This window comes from Acartia tonsa, chromosome 9, assembly GCF_053477335.1.
Source record: "Acartia tonsa isolate MP-2025a chromosome 9, ASM5347733v1, whole genome shotgun sequence".
In the NCBI taxonomy this organism is placed as follows: Eukaryota; Metazoa; Arthropoda; class Copepoda; order Calanoida; family Acartiidae; genus Acartia; species Acartia tonsa.
In genome coordinates, this window is record NC_137268.1 from 44215637 (window position 1) to 44235914 (window position 20278).

General features: G+C 32.6%; 2 protein-coding genes and 1 long non-coding RNA gene across 4 annotated transcripts; 2 read left to right on the forward strand and 1 right to left on the reverse strand.

The window, feature by feature from the left end:
* Positions 1-125: 125 nt before the first annotated feature.
* LOC145327560 (uncharacterized) lies at positions 126-2519 on the reverse strand. The gene is made up of 5 exons (XM_080171101.1): positions 1769-2519; positions 1262-1314; positions 798-880; positions 521-593; positions 126-195 (listed from the first exon to the last, which is right to left on the reverse strand). The coding sequence occupies exons 1-5, from the start codon at positions 1799-1801 to the stop codon at positions 126-128; spliced, it is 312 nt and encodes a 103-aa protein (XP_080027227.1). The 5' UTR covers positions 1802-2519.
* Positions 2520-11075: 8556 nt separating this feature from the next.
* LOC145327562 (uncharacterized) lies at positions 11076-14916 on the forward strand. The gene is made up of 6 exons (XM_080171102.1): positions 11076-11160; positions 11513-11535; positions 12662-12734; positions 13307-13380; positions 13822-13906; positions 14674-14916. Exons 1-6 carry the CDS (start codon positions 11140-11142, stop codon positions 14914-14916), a joined length of 519 nt encoding a protein of 172 aa, XP_080027228.1. The 5' UTR covers positions 11076-11139.
* Positions 14917-15117: 201 nt separating this feature from the next.
* On the forward strand, positions 15118-19794 carry LOC145329030 (uncharacterized). 2 transcript variants are annotated; one of them, XR_013882753.1, is made up of 5 exons: positions 15118-15316; positions 16261-16305; positions 16391-16437; positions 19045-19090; positions 19686-19794. It is a non-coding gene; the product is annotated as an uncharacterized LOC145329030 (long non-coding RNA). The 2 variants fall into 2 exon arrangements; XR_013882754.1 differs by lacking the exon at positions 16261-16305 and having other exon boundaries at positions 15122-15316.
* The last annotated feature ends 484 nt before the right edge of the window (positions 19795-20278 follow it).

Below are 20278 nucleotides of genomic sequence, written 5' to 3' on the forward strand. Positions count from 1 at the left end.
AAAAATTAAAAAGTATTTTTAACATGTTTTCTTTTGCTTTAAAAATGAATAGATCTATAGGGATAAATAGCTTATAAATATCAATAAATAGAACTACAAAACAAAGGAAATGCAATCATTTTATGTTATATGATTTCCTGAGTTGTAAGAATCCATGCAATTATGTAGGGTAAACAGGAGAGCTGTAGTGAAGACCTAAACAAAGATAAAACTCTTTACATTATATTTTTTTATACATTTTGTTTCCTGTATTTAAAAAAAACCAGATCAACATTTGTTAGTAATGGGTGCACCTTTTTGATCATCAAAAACAATTCAAAAGACAAGTTGAGTAGCTATAAACTTTTGAAATAATATTTTTTTTTATGCAAAAAAATGTAGGTCAAGTTTGATAACAAATATTATGACCTAAGTTTTAATGCATATTCAAATAATCAAACGCAAAAACATTACAAATTTTAAAATCTAAATTTAAACAATTTTTAGATTAGATTTTTAAAAACATCTGTTAATCCTCTACCTGGGACCAATGATATGCTGTAAAGGACCAGAAAGTAGACATACAACAGGAGTAAACACATTGTCCAAGCAAACTTAAAATAAAGAAAAAAATTGTCAGAAATTGTGTAATACAACTCCTAATAAATTTAGATATTTTATTCTAACCTTTCAAAATACTAACCCCGTCATTGTTCAAAAGAACACATATAAAGTCTTTTATAGCACTTCCTAGTTATTTTTACATCAAATTCCACTAATATTCAATAATCTTTGCATGTTCTGTTCAAATATCTTACCAATCCATGACTCTTGATCAAGAGTTATTTGAATCTCTGAACAATCCTCTCTCAGCTGGGCTGTTAGTAAAGCAACAAATGCACTGAACAGAAATAAAATTTGTAGGCTTTTAGTTTTTGCACATTTAATTGTAGTGTATAATAAGAAATTATTATTGATACATTTTTTTAAACCTATGCCCTTGTTCCTTCATAAATCAAACTCATGCTATAACAGGTAAATCACGAAACCTTTTTTTAAAGAAAATATTTTTAATGTCAGTTATGCACGACCGACAGACTGACGGACTGACGAAAATTATACACTTGATGCTCATTTAAACAAAGAATCCTCAACAAAAAATTCAGCCGATATATCTTTATCAGCAGTCGAAAAAATTGCATTACCCCAAGATCGTTATGGACAGACTGACAGACAGACAAAATGAATTATAGAGTTGCTTCGCTACTATAAAATAGTTTACCTGTTTGTACCATAACAAAAAGAAAGTAGGAAACAAGGAATTAGGCTTAGAATCTAAAATTGTATGTTTTTTAAGAGCAATGATATTTGCTTTTGATAATGTTTTAGTGTTATTAGAATCAATGAAAGGTTGAAAAAAATTTAGATAAAGTTCTTGAATGGTTAGCTATGAAGTAACTTTTATTATGTTAGAAATAATATTAAATGGTTGGGGTAAATTTTATATAATGGAAGTAAAATAAGAAAATTTTTAAAAAAATTTGAGGGTGCCTACAGATCCCCCAAATTCGTTTGGAGTGGGTAATCACCCATTTACCCACCCCCTCCTTGGACGTCCCTGATTATAGTATATTAAAAATTAAATTTCAGTGGTTATAATTGGTTAGGGAAGGAGGGATTACCAGTAGAATTCCTCAATTATAAGTGAATAATAAATTCAATTTCCATTGACATATCTCTTATAATGTTTATTAAGTGGTGTTTTACAAATGCAAACAAATAGGTTTACCTGTCTCTTTTTATCTTCTGATTGATGTGACATTTTTATCTGTTCTCATCTAAAAAATACTGTAATAGTTATTTCTCGTATCGTATTATAAACGGCTTTCCGCGGATATAGAAAGTACAACTATGAGATTAAAACTAGTTTTTTTAGCCCCGAGGTGCCGAAGGCACCGGCTAAAAAACTGGTTTTAATCTTATAATTGTACATTTCTATATTCGTAGAAAGCTGGATATAATACGATGCTAGACATAGTTTTTTCGTATGGATGAGAACCGGTTCCTATCCACCGGATTCGAATGAATACGAGAAATGTCTTTCTGATATATGCAGGAGTTTAAGGCATTAGATGACATAAACTTAAAGAAAATAAACCAATATCTGCAAATAATAATAATAATTTCCTAAGATTATATTGACATCTGAAGTATTTGAAGTTTAAATAATAAATTTGATTTTTATTTTATATGTTATTTTCATAGAAAATCATCCAAATCTTAGTTTTAAGAAAATTTTATTTGCAACATTTTAACTTTAAAGATAACAGTTATTTATAGCATCGTATTATAGACAGCTTTCCACGGATACCAAAATAAAAAAAGAGATTAAAACCAGTTTTGTTAAAACTTGTTGAAAATTGGCTTTAATACGATGCTGTACATGATTTTTCAGCATGGATGAGAATCGGTCGGATATTAATCGTTTTCTGAAAAAAACTTGTTACAATAATAAAATTTGACAGTAGCCATGCTAACTCCACACTAAAACAAACAAAATGCATAATTTTTTATTAATTATAATTCTAGAGTGTAAATACAATAACTTTAAAATATTGATAAATTAAGAGATGTAACAATTTGAAAAGTTATTGTATAACCTGATAAATAAATTCGTATCTTTTCCTTGATTGTCCTATATTTGACCGGAAGTCCTTAAAGGAACTGATATTCAGATATTTACTTATATACACTGTAAAAAATAATTTTTTCATTTAGTATCAATTGATATGCTGGGGTTGTATTAGACCTAGACCCGTAAGTGTGCTGTATTAACAAAATGAATATATATCACCATGTAGTACTATATACTAGGGTTGGGCCGGATATCCGGTGTGGCCGGATATCCGGCCATTTTCAATATCCGGCCGGTTACCGGATATTGAAACTATCCGGCCGGATATCCGGCTATATAATTTTTTATACTTTACACCAAAAATCTCTGCTTTTTAAAATTTTTAATGGCTATAACTTTCTTATTATTGAAGCTAGAAGAACATTTTTTATCTTTATGTTTATCTTTATGTAAATTTATATAAGATTTCTGAAGAAATTTTTTTTGCTACTTTAATATATGGTAATTTGGCCGGTTATCCGGCCGGATATCCGGTAATTTGGCCGGATAACCGGATATCCGGCCGGACACCGGATATCCGGCATTTGAAATCAGCCGGATATCCGGTATCCGCTATCCGGCCAAAAAAGTATCTGGCCCAACCCTACTATATACCGTAATAACTATTACTATACAGAGATATTACGTTTTTAGTATAAATTCTTACACTACAGAGTAACAAAAATTACGAACCAGAGTATTAAAAACTTCCTTCAAGCGTATTAAATTTTATTCCATAAAGAGTATTAGATAATACTATAAAATGCACATTCTTTTTTTAGTAATACATATTACTCCATAGAACACTAACTAATACTCAATACAGTATTGGAATCTTCCTTATATCGTAATGAGGTTTTTTTGCCAGAACGTATGGGATGATGCTATACAGTATTGAAATGAATATATAGTATTATCTAAAGCTAAATTTTTTTTTTTTTTTGAACAGTGCAGTGTATTTGTTCCTCTCTTACAATTATTGCCAAGCGCTTGATACAGCATTATATAGCATTGTTCTAATATTCTAATGTCAAATCAGCCACCAGTCAGCCGCAGCCACCCTCAACCTTATTCAGCCTCAGCAACCCTCAGCCACATCAATTAACCAACCAGCTTTTAGTAGCTTTAGCTGCTGCAATACTTATTTAAACAGCTTAGACAAAACTGAAGTAGCAGCCGCAACAAACCCCGCGGATTCGAGAAAACTTGGCGGCTTGGAGGGAGAATAAGCCAACCTCAGCCGCTAGAACGTCTGAGAGGGGGGGGGGGGCAAAGGGATATTGATTACCCCCCTCAAACCTAATTTGGGGGTTGGGGGTAAAAAAATTCGCCATTCTCCCCCCTCCACCACATTGAAAAATTTTTCCCCACCCAAAATAAAAAAGCTTGGACGTCCTAGCTCAGCTGCATCCACTTTCAGCCACAGCCAGTAATTTTAGGAAGAAAATTCAAACGTAATTTGTTGTTTCGTTTGCACAAACTATTATTGAGCAAACATGAGTAAATAAATAATTTTGATAGCAAGTTTTTTTTTTGTAAAGTAAGCAGATTCTAGTATTGCATTGGAAGATTTCAATATTCCTGCGTCATATTTCTTTACGAAATTTTATCCACTCTAAAGCCACTCTATAAAGCCAAGCTTTTCTATAATAAGGGTCGTTAGGTTCCTCCGTAACGATTTGCTCTTTACGTTATTTTTGACATGTTAGAATTGTCCTATTGTATTTTTAAATTTGCATGATGATTCCTATACCAGTTAGGTATGACTCAGAAAGCGCAACAATTCTATAATCATTACCAGAAAGTCGTGTGCATATATTTAAAACAAGCTGATTTATAACTTTTGACAACTTTTTGTATAATATAATTATTTATGTTCGTCCTACTGTTTCGGAGAATGAGGGATTATCCATCTATTTTTTAGGGGTTTTCTTTCCCACTCCTCCTCTCATCTCCATCATTTTTATGACGTCACATGGATGATATTTGAGACACTTTGTCCAGCTACCTTTAAGCAATACCTTGCAGACAACCCACCCTATGAATAAATGGGCCTTTTCTAAACTGTATATTAAATAACAAATGATTATTTTATGGGGGGGGGGGGGGAGAGGCAAACCTACTGCTCTAGCTATAATTGTTAACGTTTTTTAGTTTTAATGTCGTAAATTAAAAAATATTCAAGAATACACTCCCAGTCATTAGTCATTGTGGTGATAATGATTAATCCTAAGCAAATTTTATCAAACTTATATTCAATCAAAAATGCAAAATATAATTTGATAAAATATTCTCGAAACACATTCTTAAGGAATAAGAATAATTGACCATAAATTTATGTAAAGTACATCCCTATTGTTGATAAACAAAATATCCCTTACTGTAGAATAAATAGTTAAAACGTGTGAATACTGCTGGTTTGAACCAAACAATCAAGGTTTGATAAAAGTTCCCAAAGTATCCAATATACCTTCATCCGTTCCTGATAACATAACATAAAATTGGGAAACATATTTTGTTATTTTATTTTTAAAACATCAAATTAATACATCAAATTAAATCATCAAATATCAAAGATCAGAAATTAAGCAGAGAAAATCAAATTTTCATGCATAATAAATGATAAATGCCATAATTATGGTTGATTCTAGAGGTAGAGTTATAGAGTAGTTTTGCCTTTCTAATAAATTTTAGGTTAGTTTTTATAAAAAAGCTTAGAAATTTATGTCTATTTTTACTTAGGATATTGAAAAAATCTTTTTTATCATCTTATGTTGGATTAGTAGCTAAACTACTAGCATCTTAAGACTTCGTGTTATGATTATAACAGGACAGAAAAAAAGCATAAAACCACCCAAAGAACATTAGAAATTAAGTAGATTAAACTTATGTTAGGAACTATATGAGGCTTCTCTAAAATGTAGAATCAATAACAGTCGGTTTTATGGTTTTTAACAAATAAACAAAATCCTTACAACCTAGGATTTAATTACCCTATTATATAAAGTAGTAAGCTTTCTGTAGCGAAGGATCTCGCTAACCGCTGAACTGATATACTTCTCATTTACAGTGAAGCTGAAGGTTCTGAGCTAGCTTTAGGCTATTTTTCTGTCCTTCCAACTCGCTTCAAATATAGGACATGCTATGGGCGCAACCGCTTGTGCTTAATAAACAATAAAAAAATATTTTAGCAATATTTGATAAATTTTTCGATTTCAGTGTTTTGATTAAAAATTGTATTTTATTTGTATCCAAAATACACAAGAAAATATAGAACTTAGGGATAGGTTAATATATTTAAAATTATGCGTCATTAAAGTATAAAAGTTTTATTCCAGTTTGTTATACTTTATCCTTGCTGTAAAACTGTTATTTTGTTATTATATCGAAATAAGATAGTTATTAGAACAACATTATGGCAGAGAGATGTAGAACCATATTAATATTACTTAAATCGATCATTAATTTTATCATAAAGGAAAGGAACCATTGAAATTCAAATAAAAAAGCATTGAAATTTTATGTGGTTTATGGGGAGTGAAATTATTTTTATAGTATTATTCTAAAACTAATTCAAACTGGTTCTGATCCTAACTGAAAAGTCATGAATCGTATGTTATTATGGAGAATTTTTCATGAGAAATTAAAAACATCAATAATGATCTCTGTTTTGTTGACCAGAATGTTCGGTAGGGTGGGTCGATTTTGGACATTTTTTTTCTAAGGCCAAAGCGGGGATCTGCAAATGATTTGTATGAGTATGATACACCTCTGGATGATTTAAAATTTATCCTAAGTCTTAAAACCGCTGACGACCAGACATTCAATTGTATAGCTATTTGTAAATGGAAGTCAAAAATTTATTGAATCAGAACTATGGCTTCATGGTGCTCCCAGGAAAGGCATTAAGGAGTAGCATCAGGAACTTTCGACCGTTTCAAAAAATCTCGCTCCAAGCCTGAGAAAATCTAAAAAACCTCTACAAATTGGACAATTCTCAATAAACCTTTTAAAAATGAGGTTTTTTAGTGATTTCTAAGGCTAGGAACGAGATATTTTGAAACGGACAAAAGTTCCTGATTCAGCTCCTCAAGGCCCTTCCAGGGAGCACCATCAAGCCATAGTTATGATTCAAAAACATTTTTGAATGTCGTCTTTGCATATTAATAAGTAATCAAATACATTTTTTAGTGGTCGCGTTCTAAAACTCAATTTTTTAAAATTCTTTTTCGGTCAGAAATGTTTTAAAGGTTAATTTTATCTGTTGCATATCCCCTCTTTGTCTAATTCCGATATGAACCCGCCCTAAATTGTTCGGCCCCTCGGGGCCAACAAAACTGCAACTGACCTGTCATTACACTCCTGATAAAATGTCAAGGGAATAAAAATGATTGAAGGTTAGACAAACAACTTTTTATTAAATTTCCAAAAAACGAAAATAATTAACAAAAAAGTTATTATGATTGTCTGTACGTTTGAACCTTTAAATATAACTTTCGACTTGAACAAAAATAATTTACTTTTTAGATATCTTAATTTATGGTTGAGGGCTGGAGGTGTTTTTCAATCATTCCAGGAACCTTGTGGAAGAAAGTGCGCAGCTTAATTTTTATTCATGCGCATTGCGCATTTTACTAATATATAAACGCATTTAAAAGACCGACAGATTAACGAAATATTAATAGATAAGCAGCTTTTCACAGTAAAATCCAGTCATTTTTTAGAAGTTTGATGTCCTGTAGAGAATTACAGACAGACAGATGGTACAAATAAAAGCAATAGATAGATGCTCATATTAAACAATGAATATGATATAGTTACTATAAAAAAGTTTTATTAAAACTTTTACAACCTTCGTCTGAAAATGTTATTTTTATCAAGCATAGTGGAAGCGAAAATACTGTGTAAGTGATCATGTCTGTCTGTCTGTCGTCCTGATCTCTATGTGGTTTTTTTCTCCCGTATATAGAAACTGTAAACTTCTCTATATAAGAAGTTAATTAATCGTCGGCACTAGACAAATTCAACAAGTTTATACTGAAAAGTAAATGAAACTACCAACGCTTTGTACAACAGCAAATCTTTCAAAAACAATCTTTCAAAAAATACATGTCGATTTGTTTTTGAAATATCCTTTAATTGTTTCATATTGGATAAAATATCTATCTATTTGTACCTCTTCTTGTGCTCTCCTTTTTCTTTCTTTTTACTCATTAATGAATGTCCATCTTTTTATTCTATATTTTCAAACAGATACTTCTAACTTTTTTTATCACTTTGATATAAACATTAAATGAATAATAGCTTAAAATTTTTTTGCTGTTCTTATTTACTTTTATTGTTCTTGTGTTTTGACGTATTACTTTTGTCAATTACCTTATAGTTAAATTAAGTTTCAAAACATATCCCTCGATCAACCTTCTATAAAAATCAAGTTTATAAAAGATTTGAAATTTTTGCTTACTTGATTTTATAATTATCAAATAATTTTCAGGGTAGTTTCGCATTGGTTTAAGTTAAGTTTAACTTAAAGGAAAGTCTGCCTTATCCCAAAATTAAATCATAAGGTTGGGATATTAAGTTTTTAGGAGCCTAAATTGTAAATAACTTCATAGTTAGGGATATGAATAAAAATGTTGAAAAAATGTGATAAGACTTTAAAACTAAATTTACTTGAGTTTGATTGTAGCCTTCTACTGACGATATTCGTGCCTTTTTTTTATTTAAAGAAATATTTTTTTCATGTAGCCTTTTACCTGAAACTTTCTTTCAGAGTATTCATCCCTTATCCCTGTCCAACAACTTCCCTGACTAAAGTCAAGGTTACTAAATTACTGTCTCAACAACAACTTCAAAGGGACATTCCTGAGTTTTGTAATACTAGAATTAAACAATAGAGAGGGAAAGCGGTTAAATCCCCAACCCGAGGACCCTGTGCCGACTTTCAATTAGGTTTTTGAAAATCAACCAACAGCGTCGGAAACATTAACACAGCCAAGTCGCTACGATATAGCAGAAAGTGTTTTGTTAGCAGACAATAAAGTTAACCAACAGGGGGATCCAGGTAGTTGACTGGTTATACATCTAAACTGATAGATTTTTTTTAACAATGTATTTATATATATATTTATTCCAATGCAAAGACACATTATTAGATTAAATTGATATTCAATATTTTCATACACTGTGAATAAACTTATTTTTAACATTAGAACCTATGTGTGCAGAAGGGGGTTATAGGCCTATGTAAACACCCCTCGTCAGTGTATCTGTAATGCTCTGAAAGCAATCAAACGTCCCTAAAAAAAATAAATTCCGGGATATTAAAACGACTTAGAGTGAAGATTCTGCTACCGAATGAAAATATACTCTATGACACAGTGATATATGTCTGTCTGTCTGTCAGTTGCAAGAGCAAGGGAAGTGGGAAAGTCATATCTCTACATCCCCCTCTAACTAAAAAACCATTAGTCTAATTAGTAATTAACCTCAAAATTGTTAAATGATCAGCCGTTTACAAAATTAAATATAAAAAAGGACATAAAAAAACATTTAAAACAGTAAAGTTTTAAAACAACTCTTCATCTCCTACCCTTTAAAATATAAAAAAAGAGAGTATCTAAATGCAAGTTCTAGTTCTGGGCAGAGTGAGAGGGGACAATGGGCTATTTATTACACTAGTCCCCAATGTTGTAAGATAACGTTTTCTCATTGGTTGTCTTAACAACTTTTGGGACTTTTCAACAACTAATTTAAATCTATAAAAGGTGTAATTTTGTGTACCATCATTGGGGATGTACGTGAATTTATCGCTATTGTCTCATCCCTTTAGATCCCTAAGTTTTAGGGCAAAGAATCTATTTTCTTAAACTATAAATAAAAAAACGAAATAAAATAGTGTTCCTTTACTTCCCTCTTCGCTTGAAGCACTTATAAATTCTCCTTTAATTTCCCGACCAATCCATTATACAATAATATTATACAACCTTTTAGTTACATTTTATTCTTCAGACTTTTTATACTATATTATTTTAGCGGTAAGTGTAGTTAGATAGATAGTGGAATTCTAGAAAAAATTGCAAAACCAATAACTTAAATAAAGTATGATTTTTACTTTACTTTTTGCATACTTTTTATGCAACTTTCTTTCATCATTGCAGTTTAACAAGTAGGAAATAGAAATCATGCAATATCTGACCTTAACAAAGCTTTTGACAAACATTTTTTTCAAATATTCTAATGACTCAACGAAATTTGTATTATTGGAAGTAAGAAGAGTGAATAGTTACTTTTTTATTTTTAATTACTGTTCTATAATTATAACTTGTTATAGACATGATATAAGACTTTTAAAAAGTTTTAATTAATTTGTGGAAAACATGATGTCTTGAAAAAATAGGAGTGAGATTAATATTTTTTTTATTTTTTGTTTAAGTGTTTTATGAAAAGTGAAAAATGATAAAAACTACTTTTATTAATTCTTTGTGTAATTTGTTAATTGTGAGCCATGTAATTTTATGTTTACATAATATAAGTATTAACAGCTACTTCATAAGTCTTAAAAGTTATTTGCATGGTTATTCTGTATGAAATTTCAATATTCCTAAAAGTTAATAAACTAGCAGCTACGCCCTAGAGGCCTCTAGGAAACGTAAAATGTTTTTTTTTTTATATTCTATGTTAAATCAGCTGTTTACTAAAAAATGTTTTTTCGGTCGCTAGATGGGGTTAGTTATATTTTTTTTGCGTTTATTGTGATATCTCTTTGAAGGGTGGTGGTACCCTTCCCCAAAATGGCTATAAAACTTCCCAGGGCCTATGAAAAGCAACCGGTAATGGAGAACCATATAGGTTCAGCGGTTAGGTACAAACAGATATCCTGTTACTTTATTACAAGGATTATACCCTAAAGGCAGTATAAAATAATAAATAGTTAAGCTGTGCTTTTTTTGTAAAGTTCTGATATTGCATGGTCAAAATTTCCAAACTCAGTTCTTTTTATTATTGACAAGTAAAAAGAATAAGTTTTTAGTTGTTTACTATCTTTCATGCAGTTACTACCATGAACAAAATTATTTGGAAAATGCATTTTTAGAAATAAATTCCTAATTTTGATCTTTTTTTGAATGGCTGATTCCTTTTCAATTTTGAAAATTTTAAACAAAATCTTTTACTTTCTTTTTTTTCTTTTAAATATTACAAAAAAATTAAAATTAAAAAAAAACAATAGTCTTATTCAAGGACGTCCAAGCTTTATTATTTTTTTTTTTTTTGGGGGGGGTAAACCCCTCTTGGACGTCCCTGGTCCTATTATAATGAAGATTTATATACTATAAAAAAAACTTAATTACTGTACTTTTGACTAAAAGGTCGCATTTGATCAATTAACACACAAAATATTTAAAGTCATATGAGTTAGTATTTGATATGTTTTTTTCATAAGATATAATCGTTAAAATAATACCTATAATAGTTGAGTTATTAAAATGATAGTTTATCCGTCTAAGGTGTGATTTTATGTATTTAAAGTGAGGCTACTCAAAAAACTTGCTCGAATGTTTGTCTTTAAATCATTTATTATAGTGGCATAAGAAGTTTATAGCAAAAAAGGATAAAGAATTAAAGATAAAAAAGAATAGTTGAGGGGTTAAGATATATTAAGAAATACAAAAAAGTGAAACTGTTGAACATATTTTCAAACAGAAAGTTTGTGTTAGAACCAAACGAGTAACCCTTATAATTACCGACAGAAAAGATAGACAGACAGACAGACGGACTCAAAAACTTGAAAAGTATCATCGCTCCTAGATATTATGTTATGTATATAATATAAAAACAACAATAATGTTTTATTTTCAGCGTATGCGACAGAACGGTACAAGGTGAGTCCCCAATAGATACAGAAAGTCTAGATACCTATCACTTATTTGAACCAATAGAAGCACGGTATAGGAACGACCCAATAACATAATTGGTTATTAAGTTTATACATTTTTCATTCTTATGATAAGTCAGCTTTGAATAGTTGAATTTCTTTGGATGAAGCTTTTCCTGAGGAATTATATTGTACAAAATGACATCGCTAATAATGACATTGTTGCTAAATATAAACTAAAAACCTCGTCTGAGTGAACATCAAGGGTAAATAATACGACAATATTATATTCTATAATATTTTTACTTATTATTATTAAATACTCATTACATTTCCAAGTAGTACCATTAGAAATCATGGAGGGAGGGGACATTAGGCCAGTTCTTACACTAGTCTCCAAAGTTTTATAATAACGTTATTCGTTGGCTGAACAACTTGAATTTGGATTAGGTGTTTCATTAAGTTGAATGTGCAAACTTTCAACCACTAGTTTTAATCTACAGAAGGGGTAATTTTGTTTATCATCGTTGGGGGTATACATACATTTAACGGCCAATGTCTTATCCCTTTGGATCCCTGATTAGAAATGATTAAAATCAATGTATAAAAGAGGGATGTAGTCTTTCAAGAAGTTTTATTTAAAGACTCTTCAAGTTTGCATTTTTGAATAGTATATTAATTTATTGTAATTATTGTAAACAACCGCAAATAATACAGAGCTGGATCTTTAAATCATTTCAATGGTGCGCCAAATCGGGGTGCGCCGAATTTCAGCCAATCACAGCGCGGCATTTCGTAAAATGCTGTGCTCTCATTGGTGGGAAGTTGGCTCATCCCGATTTGGCGCACCATTGAAATGATTTAAAGATCCAGCTCAGGAAAATGTGTCACAAAGCCATTAAACTAAAAATCCTTTACCATTTCTACCCTGGAGTTTGAGTCTTTGCATTTAAGGTTTGTCTAAAAAATTGTATAGAATTTTGTTCATTACCAGAAATAAAATTCAATCTAAAGGATATAAATTAATCTAATCCCCAATAACACAGAATCACATATGGAACTATTTACAACGTGAGAAATTACCACTCATTGTCCAATCAATGCTTATTTATCTTACTTGTTCTAATGTTTAGGTTAACCCCAGCGGACAAGTCCTACTGGGCCAAAGTTAGGGATGAAAACCTTAGACTATTTAATAAAATGCAGGTAATTGTACATATTGTACAGGCCTGAATATATAAACAAAAGAAAACACTCTTTCAGCAAGTTTAAAACAAATTTGATGTTTATATATTTACTCTGTCTTTATTTCAAGATTAATTTTTTTTGATTATTTGGGAGTAGTCCCTTTCGAAACATCGCCCCATAAGGGGCGATGCGTCGTATTTTTAAAATGGCTTTTTATAGGTTATTTTAGGTTATATTGGGTTAGGTAATGGGCCCCGCAGGGTTAGAGCCCCCGCAGTGGCTAGAAATAGGAGAAAAGCTACTGTGAAAAATACGAAGAATCGCCCCATAAGGTGTGATGTTACGAAAGGGACTATACCCAATTATTTTAATAAATGTAGATTTACTTACATCTTAAACTAGATTTTCATATTCTCTAATAAAGTAAAACAAGCAGCGAGCTAAAATAACGATTCTTCTCCCTTTACCCCATCCCATTCTTATGGATGAATGAACTGACAATTAAACGAGTTACATGTAAGCAATCTTAATGAAAAATTTTTCCTGTCATAATATCCACATATATTCTACAACATCCATTATTGTTTTAGAAAGTTGGACCTACGCAACGGACACAGAAAAGTAGGTCCCAATCTACGCCACCTTATCCATATCCAAACCCTAGGTAAGTTCTGTGGGCCGGCCAGATAGCTGAAACGTGTATAAATAATGAGCTATCGTTCCATCAATAACAATATTGGTTCTATGGGTAGAATAGATAAAAAGCCTAAAACCACACTTACACTTACACTTACCTATACATAATAAAGAACTCAATCGGTTCAGAACATAACTTCTTAACAATATAACTAGCCGCTAGGGGCTTTGCCCCAAGAAAGGAGAAATAGAAATTTACAACATTTTTTTTTAAGGGGGGGGGGGGGTTGTGTTACAGAAAATAGCTTAAAAACCACATATCCTTAATAACCACATCTACATATCCTGAGAATCACATCGTATGGTTACCAAGATCTAAAGCTTTAAAAAAAACGGACAAAGAGACATCTTACTACTTTGTATCATAGGTGAAAAGCTTAAAAAAATTAGGCAGAGTTGTTAAATTTAGAAGTATGTTTCCGTGTGAGCAAGCTTACTGGAGAAATGTGAATAAAGAGAATATGAGACTACTAGGCAGAATAATAGATATACAGGTATATATACAGTTTTTAATCCTTTTGTAAAAGTAATAGTATGAGTAAGTGTGGAGAACGAGATGGGACAATGGGCTGTTTATTACACTAGTCCCCAAAGTTTTATGATAACATTTTCTTGTTCATTGGCTTTACAACTATGGGAACTTTAGAAAATTTTTATTGGTTGATTCATTATGTTAAGTGTTCAAACGTTTCAAACACTAATTTTAATCCACAGAAGGGGTAAATTAATTGGGGATGTACATTAATTTGTCGGCCATAGTCTAATCCCTTTAGATCCCTGCTATGTGCGTCATTGTGAACCGAAGGATCTTAATATCCGCTGGACCGATAAGGTTCTTCTTTACAATGTAGCTTCTCATTGGGTCATGGGAAGGTTTATAACTATTTGTTAGAGATTACCACTCCCTCGCAAGAAAAATCGCCCCTACCACATCTGAAGTCCTTTAGGGGCGTTGCAAATTAAAAAGTAATGATGGATTTAATAATCAACATTACTTAGGACTTTGAACATAAGATTTCGTATAAATTTAACCAGAAAAGATGATTTTAATACAGGATTTTTAATTATGTCTTAAACGTGTTAAATGGACTACGGACTTACCGGTATTGAATTACTACGCTTTCTGTTACAGAAATCATCATGCTAAGTTTGGAATCGATAGGATAGTTTTAAGAGCTGTCCGTTTCGAACGGAACGACCCTAACTCTAGAAAAGCTTAGCCTTTCAAACTTTCTAATTGAAAATGTTCTCCAACTTGCAGACTGCACCACGACCGCCAAGAAAACCGCGGCCACCGCCAGAATACCCAGAGCGGCCAATCACAAGACCAAGTATACCTGACTACCCTAAACCAGGTACCTTTCCTGAAAAGCTAATAAAATCAAGACATAACATGATATGCCTATTGATGGCCTTAAACCTGCGGGGCTACCCAATTCCAAATAATAATAACCCAACCGTACCCAAAGTATCCCCCCAATATTTTCAATTAACTTCGAAATAATGGGTGGGGGTGGGGAGTTGTTTTGTTCTTGGAAGGAAACCACCGAAATTTTGAATTAAGAATCGGAAATTAAATACCTATACTTAATCTATACAATTATGTGCGATAACTTTTTCTGGATTCTATCTTGTGAAGTATTTTGAGAAGCAGCTTATAGTGCCCAATCAAAAATGACGCCATACAATACAAATGACCAATGAAAAACCAGTATACATTTTGTCATTGATCAATCACAATGTATACTGGCCTATCATTGGTCATTTGTATTGAATGGCGTCATTTTTATGAGGCACTATAAGCTGATTCATATTTTGAATTTATTATATGTATGACATCCTACATTGCACCAAGACCTTCCAGATCTAAATCCATGCACTCACTGGCTCAACAAGAATATGAGGTAAACACCAGGAATCTAAAGGGATAAGACAATGACCGATAATTTGATGTACTTCCCCAATGATGACGCACAAAAGTACCCCACCTTTAGTTTCAAATTAGTGGATGAAACATTTGGACACTTAACTTAATTAACACACCAATTCAATAAAGTCCCCAAAGTTCTTGAGCCAACGAACAAGAGAGGGATATTATAAACTTTGGGGACTATCGTAATAAATAGCACAATATCCCCACCCTCCCTTGGAAAACACAGAGAGGGTGGGGATATTGAATATAAATTTTACTGATCTCAAAAGTTTTATAAGCACGTTCTCTCATTCTTTGAAAAAAATTAGGGGACTTTAGTAAAATCTAGCAGTGTCTAGAATTTTGTACCAATAATTTGTATCTAGAAATGAGAACATCATTTATTGTCCATTGTCTTTTCCTTAAAGACTAAAAATAGTATGAAACAATAAATGAATCTTCATCCAAATTCTCCAATCGTTTAAAATTTTGACCTTTTAGCTGTTTTGTTTAAACTTAAACAATAAAGTTATAAAAGGGAAATAACATGAAGTTAGCCCCGAGAATTGTTTAAAAATGTGAAAACAATAATTTTTTTTCTAAAATCGTGTAAAATTACACAGAGAAGAAGGGGACATTTACTACACCAGTCCTCAAGGTTTTCTTGTTCGTTATATTTCGAAACTTTGGGGACTTTTATAGAATTATGATAGATCGATTCATTTAGTTGAGTGTCAAAATGTTTCAACCACGCGTGATCTAATATCGGGGTGATCTAGTGTATTGTCATCGGGGATGCAAATTAATCTATCGGCCATTTTTCTTATCCCTTTAGATCCCAGACAATTACAACAGTGCATGAAATTACCTTTTTTTGTAAAATGCTTTAGAAAACTTTTATTTTGCTTTTTAATAATCATTTTTTGCATGATTAAGGTAGAGGTTGTTTTTGAAGATGCAATTACTAAGCAAAAACATACGGTACAATATTTTGTCTTATTTTTTTTGCAAAAAAGACTTTTAAAAATTTTATGTTTGAAAGAAATAATGTGTTATTGTTTTTAAGGAATGGGTTGATATCGACTCATGTAATCCTGTTAAAAAGAGAACTAGGTAAATATTAAAGTAATATTTAAGAAGTTGTTTATTGTTTTTTTAAATACTAGTAGCTTCAACCTAGCCACTGGTGGGAGGGGGGGGGGGGGGAGGGTGAGAGGATTGAAAATGAATCACATGTAACCCTCATTTGTTTTTGTTTCAAAGTCTTTTTTTGGGGGGGTAGTGGACATTTGTTCTTATTGAGGGGGATCAATATCATTCCCGGGGATGGGGTGTCCCACCCACAAAAAATAGCTTAAAACCATATCAGAGCTAGTATGTATCATACTTTATATCTTATATTATATCTTAATGTATATAGCGCAACATTGTCGGTCCAACGGTTATTGAGATCTTAAGCTTGAGACAGACGGACATCGTACTACCTTGTATCATAGACGGGTCATCACAAAAAACGCTTTTCTCATAAAATGTCTATCTTATAAAAGTCTACTACATTTTTAGCTAGGCGTTTTTTTTAAGTACAACCTTATAGACTAGTGGCTTTGTCCATCAGTGGCGTGCGAACCGAAGGGGGCATTTGGGGCAATCGCCCCCCCCCTAGCGACCAAAACGCCCCCCCCATGCCCCCCCCCTAGCAACCGCCCCCCCCCCCTAAATGTTAAAAAATGCCCCATTTTGCCCCCCCCTGGTCAACAAAAATGCCCCTTTTTGCCCCCTACCCTACAAAAAGCAAAACTATCCCAGTTTCCAAAAAAAAGATCAAGAAATACTCAAAAAAAAAAAAATTTTGGCACTTCGCGCCAAACCGACAGTTACTATTCATTTAACCTTACCAAATTTTTAAATTAGTGTAGAAATTAGGTTATAATCTTTTTTCACTGAACATAACAAACCAGGTTATAGGAAGTATTTTATTTTGTATAATATAAACTTTTTACCAACGAAATTTTGTACATCCCCAATAATGATACACAAAATTACCCCTTATATAGATTACAATTAGTGGATGAAATGTATGGAAACTCTACTTAATTAACCAACCAATCAAAATTCCATTAAAGTCGACAAAGTTGTTGAGCCAACGAATAAGAAAATTTTATATGAAATATTGGGGACTAGTGTAATAAATAGCCCAAAAACCTCTCCCTCCCTGCATATTTGAAGAAAAAAATTTGCGCTTCGTGCCCTTCCAAATGGTTTCTGCTATGAAATATTGGGGACTAGTGTAATAAATAGCCCAAAAACCCTTCCCTCCCTGCATATTTGAAGAAAAAAATTTGCGCTTCGCGCCCTTCCAAATGGTTTCTGCTATGAAATATTGGGGACTAGTGTAATAAATAGCCCAAAAACCCCTCCCTCCCTGCATATTTGAAGAAAAAAATTTGCGCTTCGCGCCCTTCCATATGGTTTCTCCTATGAAATATTGGGGACTAGTGTAATAAATAGCCCAAAAACCCCTCCCTCCCTGCATATTTGAAGAAAAAAATTTGCGCTTCGCGCCCTTCCCAATGGTTTCTGCTTTTTATCACAATGAAAGGACAAGTAATTTTTTGGATCTACTGCAGTTCACGGTAAAATACAGGAAAAAGGATTTGTGACTTTTTCTACCTAAAATATATATTTATTTCAACAGATGCTCTTTAAATCTACTTGTCTGTATTCTTATTAATGATTTTTTTGTGCTTTGCTACTTAAAGATGTTGTCATCCTTGTTGTCATACAATATAGAAATATTTAATATCATTTTTTCATATTAGGTTAATTTTTGGTAAATTATTTCCAAAATGAGTGTTTTTATCTCCCCCCCCCCCAATTTTTTTAAATGGGGTTATTCATCCTTCCTGCTGAGATTTTATAACATCCCCTTCCACCCATTAAAAATGTTTTGTGGTGGAGGGGGGGGGGGGGGGGAGGTTAATTTATCTTCTGTACTATTTTTTCAAAGATGCTTTCTAGCTCCCTTCCCTTCGGTCATTGCAGGGTGGGGAGAAGGGATGAGGGAGAGAGATGGGGAGAGATGGGGGGGGGGGGGGAAGAGGTGGGGGATATAAATGGGAAATAGGGATGGGGAAGAAGGGATAAGAACTAGGAGGCCCATAATCAAATAATCCCACCCCATAAAACGCCCTTATTTAAAATTAGTATATATAATCAAAATGCCCCCCCCTAAAGCAAAGTGCCCCCCCGGGGCACTTTGATTTAGGGGGGGGCAAAATTTTACAAAATCTTCAAAATGCCCCCCCCCTAGAAAAGTGCTTCGCACGCCACTGTTGTCCATAGCGTTTTATCGGGATATGGGAGCCAGAAAAAAGCTTGAACCCACTACAGATACATTAGGTATATTCCCTGACAAGCTAAACTAAATCAGTTCAGCGGTTAGCGAGATCTTAAACTCAGGACAGACGGACAGAACCATGGGAGAGAGGGGACATTGGGCTGTTCATTATACTAGTACCCAAAGTTTTATGCTACGGGTTTCTAATTCGTTGGCTTACCAACTTTTGGGACTTTTATTGAAATTTGATTGGTTGATTCATTGAGATGAGTGGCCAAACGTTTCAACCACTAATTGTTTTCTACAAAAGGGGTAATTTTGGATGAAGATCAATTAAGTATTGTCTTATCCCTTTAGATCCCTGAACTGATCTAATTGTTTAGATTCGCAGAAATGGTGACAGAATATCCCCACGAAGACGACCTTCCGGTAATTGAAAGTCTAATGTCGTATTTACAGGTTACACAACAGGGGTGATAATGTCCAAAAGAGCCCACTTTAGTAGCTGCGCTGCTTATTATGCAAAAATGTTATTTTAGTGGAAATGTGCAGGTTTTCTTTTAATGTATCCTGTACGTTAATTAGAAATAATAGTGTCCTAGTAAATAAGAGTAGCTACCATACTAATGTTTTAAATTACAACAAAGAATATGTTGAATGTCCAAAGTTGGCATAGTTTAATAGTCAGGGATCCTAAGGGATAAGATAATAGTCGATAGATAGGTTAATGATAAAGGGAACATTACCAATTATGCAAACTAAAGCTATTGGTAAAACAGTCAGGTCAAGAATTAAGATTTCAGAACAGAAAATATTTCAGACTTGATGGGCGATTCGTAGTATTTTTAAAATTACTTCAGGGGCTAGAAATAGGAGAAAAGCTACTGTGAAAATACGAAGAAACGGTCCTTAAGGGGTGTTGTCACAACAGGGACTATACCCGATATTTTTGTTAGATACGTTCATATAGGGACATACCTTGATATAGATATGAGCTGTGCTTTCAATGTAATACTTTGTTTAGAACCCTGCCTTTATATTTCCACCAGAGGACCAAGATATCAGGCCACCATGGAGATGCTAATAGAAAATAAAAATTGTCCAAGTTAATTAAAATAAGATAAAATGTGTTTCTTGTTTCTACTTTGTTGAATTTCATTTATAGCAATGGATTACTTGGATTTCACAACAGATTTTCATGTACTCTAACAAAGTAAAATTTGCAGCTGGCTAAAATAGTATCGCATCCCATTACATGTGGATGATGCTCTTGATTAATCTCTTAAATTGAAGGAAAATCCCGCCCTTATGAGGTAATAGTAACGCTAACTACGTCCACCCCTTTTACCCGATTCCCTCCCTTCTATCCTTTCTACTGGATAAATGAACTGACCAATAAAGTTGTGCTATGTTAGCAACCTTAATCGACGAAATTTTTTCCCCCGTCATTATATACAAATATAATTATATTTTAAATCCATTATTACGACGTGAATTTGTCAAATTTGTTAATGCTGTCAATTTCAACAGAAATAATGAATAACCAACAAGCAAAATAAATCGAAAATAAAATTTTGGAAAAGTTCACAATACTCTAATAAAACCCTTTAAAAGCAG

Excerpts from the sequence above, each read along its gene's own strand:
- LOC145327560 (XM_080171101.1), bottom strand. The coding sequence starts at position 1,801 with ATGTCACATCAATCAGAAGATAAAAAGAGACAG. Across the intron at positions 1,315-1,768 it reads CAGAAGATAAAAAGAGACAG|ATTCTAAGCCTAATTCCTTG; the intron begins GTAAACCTATTT and ends ATACAATTTTAG. Across the intron at positions 594-797 it reads TGATCAAGAGTCATGGATTG|TTTGCTTGGACAATGTGTTT; the intron begins GTAAGATATTTG and ends CTTTATTTTAAG.
- LOC145327562 (XM_080171102.1), top strand. The coding sequence starts at position 11,140 with ATGATAGTTTATCCGTCTAAG. Across the intron at positions 11,161-11,512 it reads TGATAGTTTATCCGTCTAAG|CGTATGCGACAGAACGGTAC; the intron begins GTGTGATTTTAT and ends TTTTATTTTCAG. Across the intron at positions 12,735-13,306 it reads GACTATTTAATAAAATGCAG|AAAGTTGGACCTACGCAACG; the intron begins GTAATTGTACAT and ends TTATTGTTTTAG.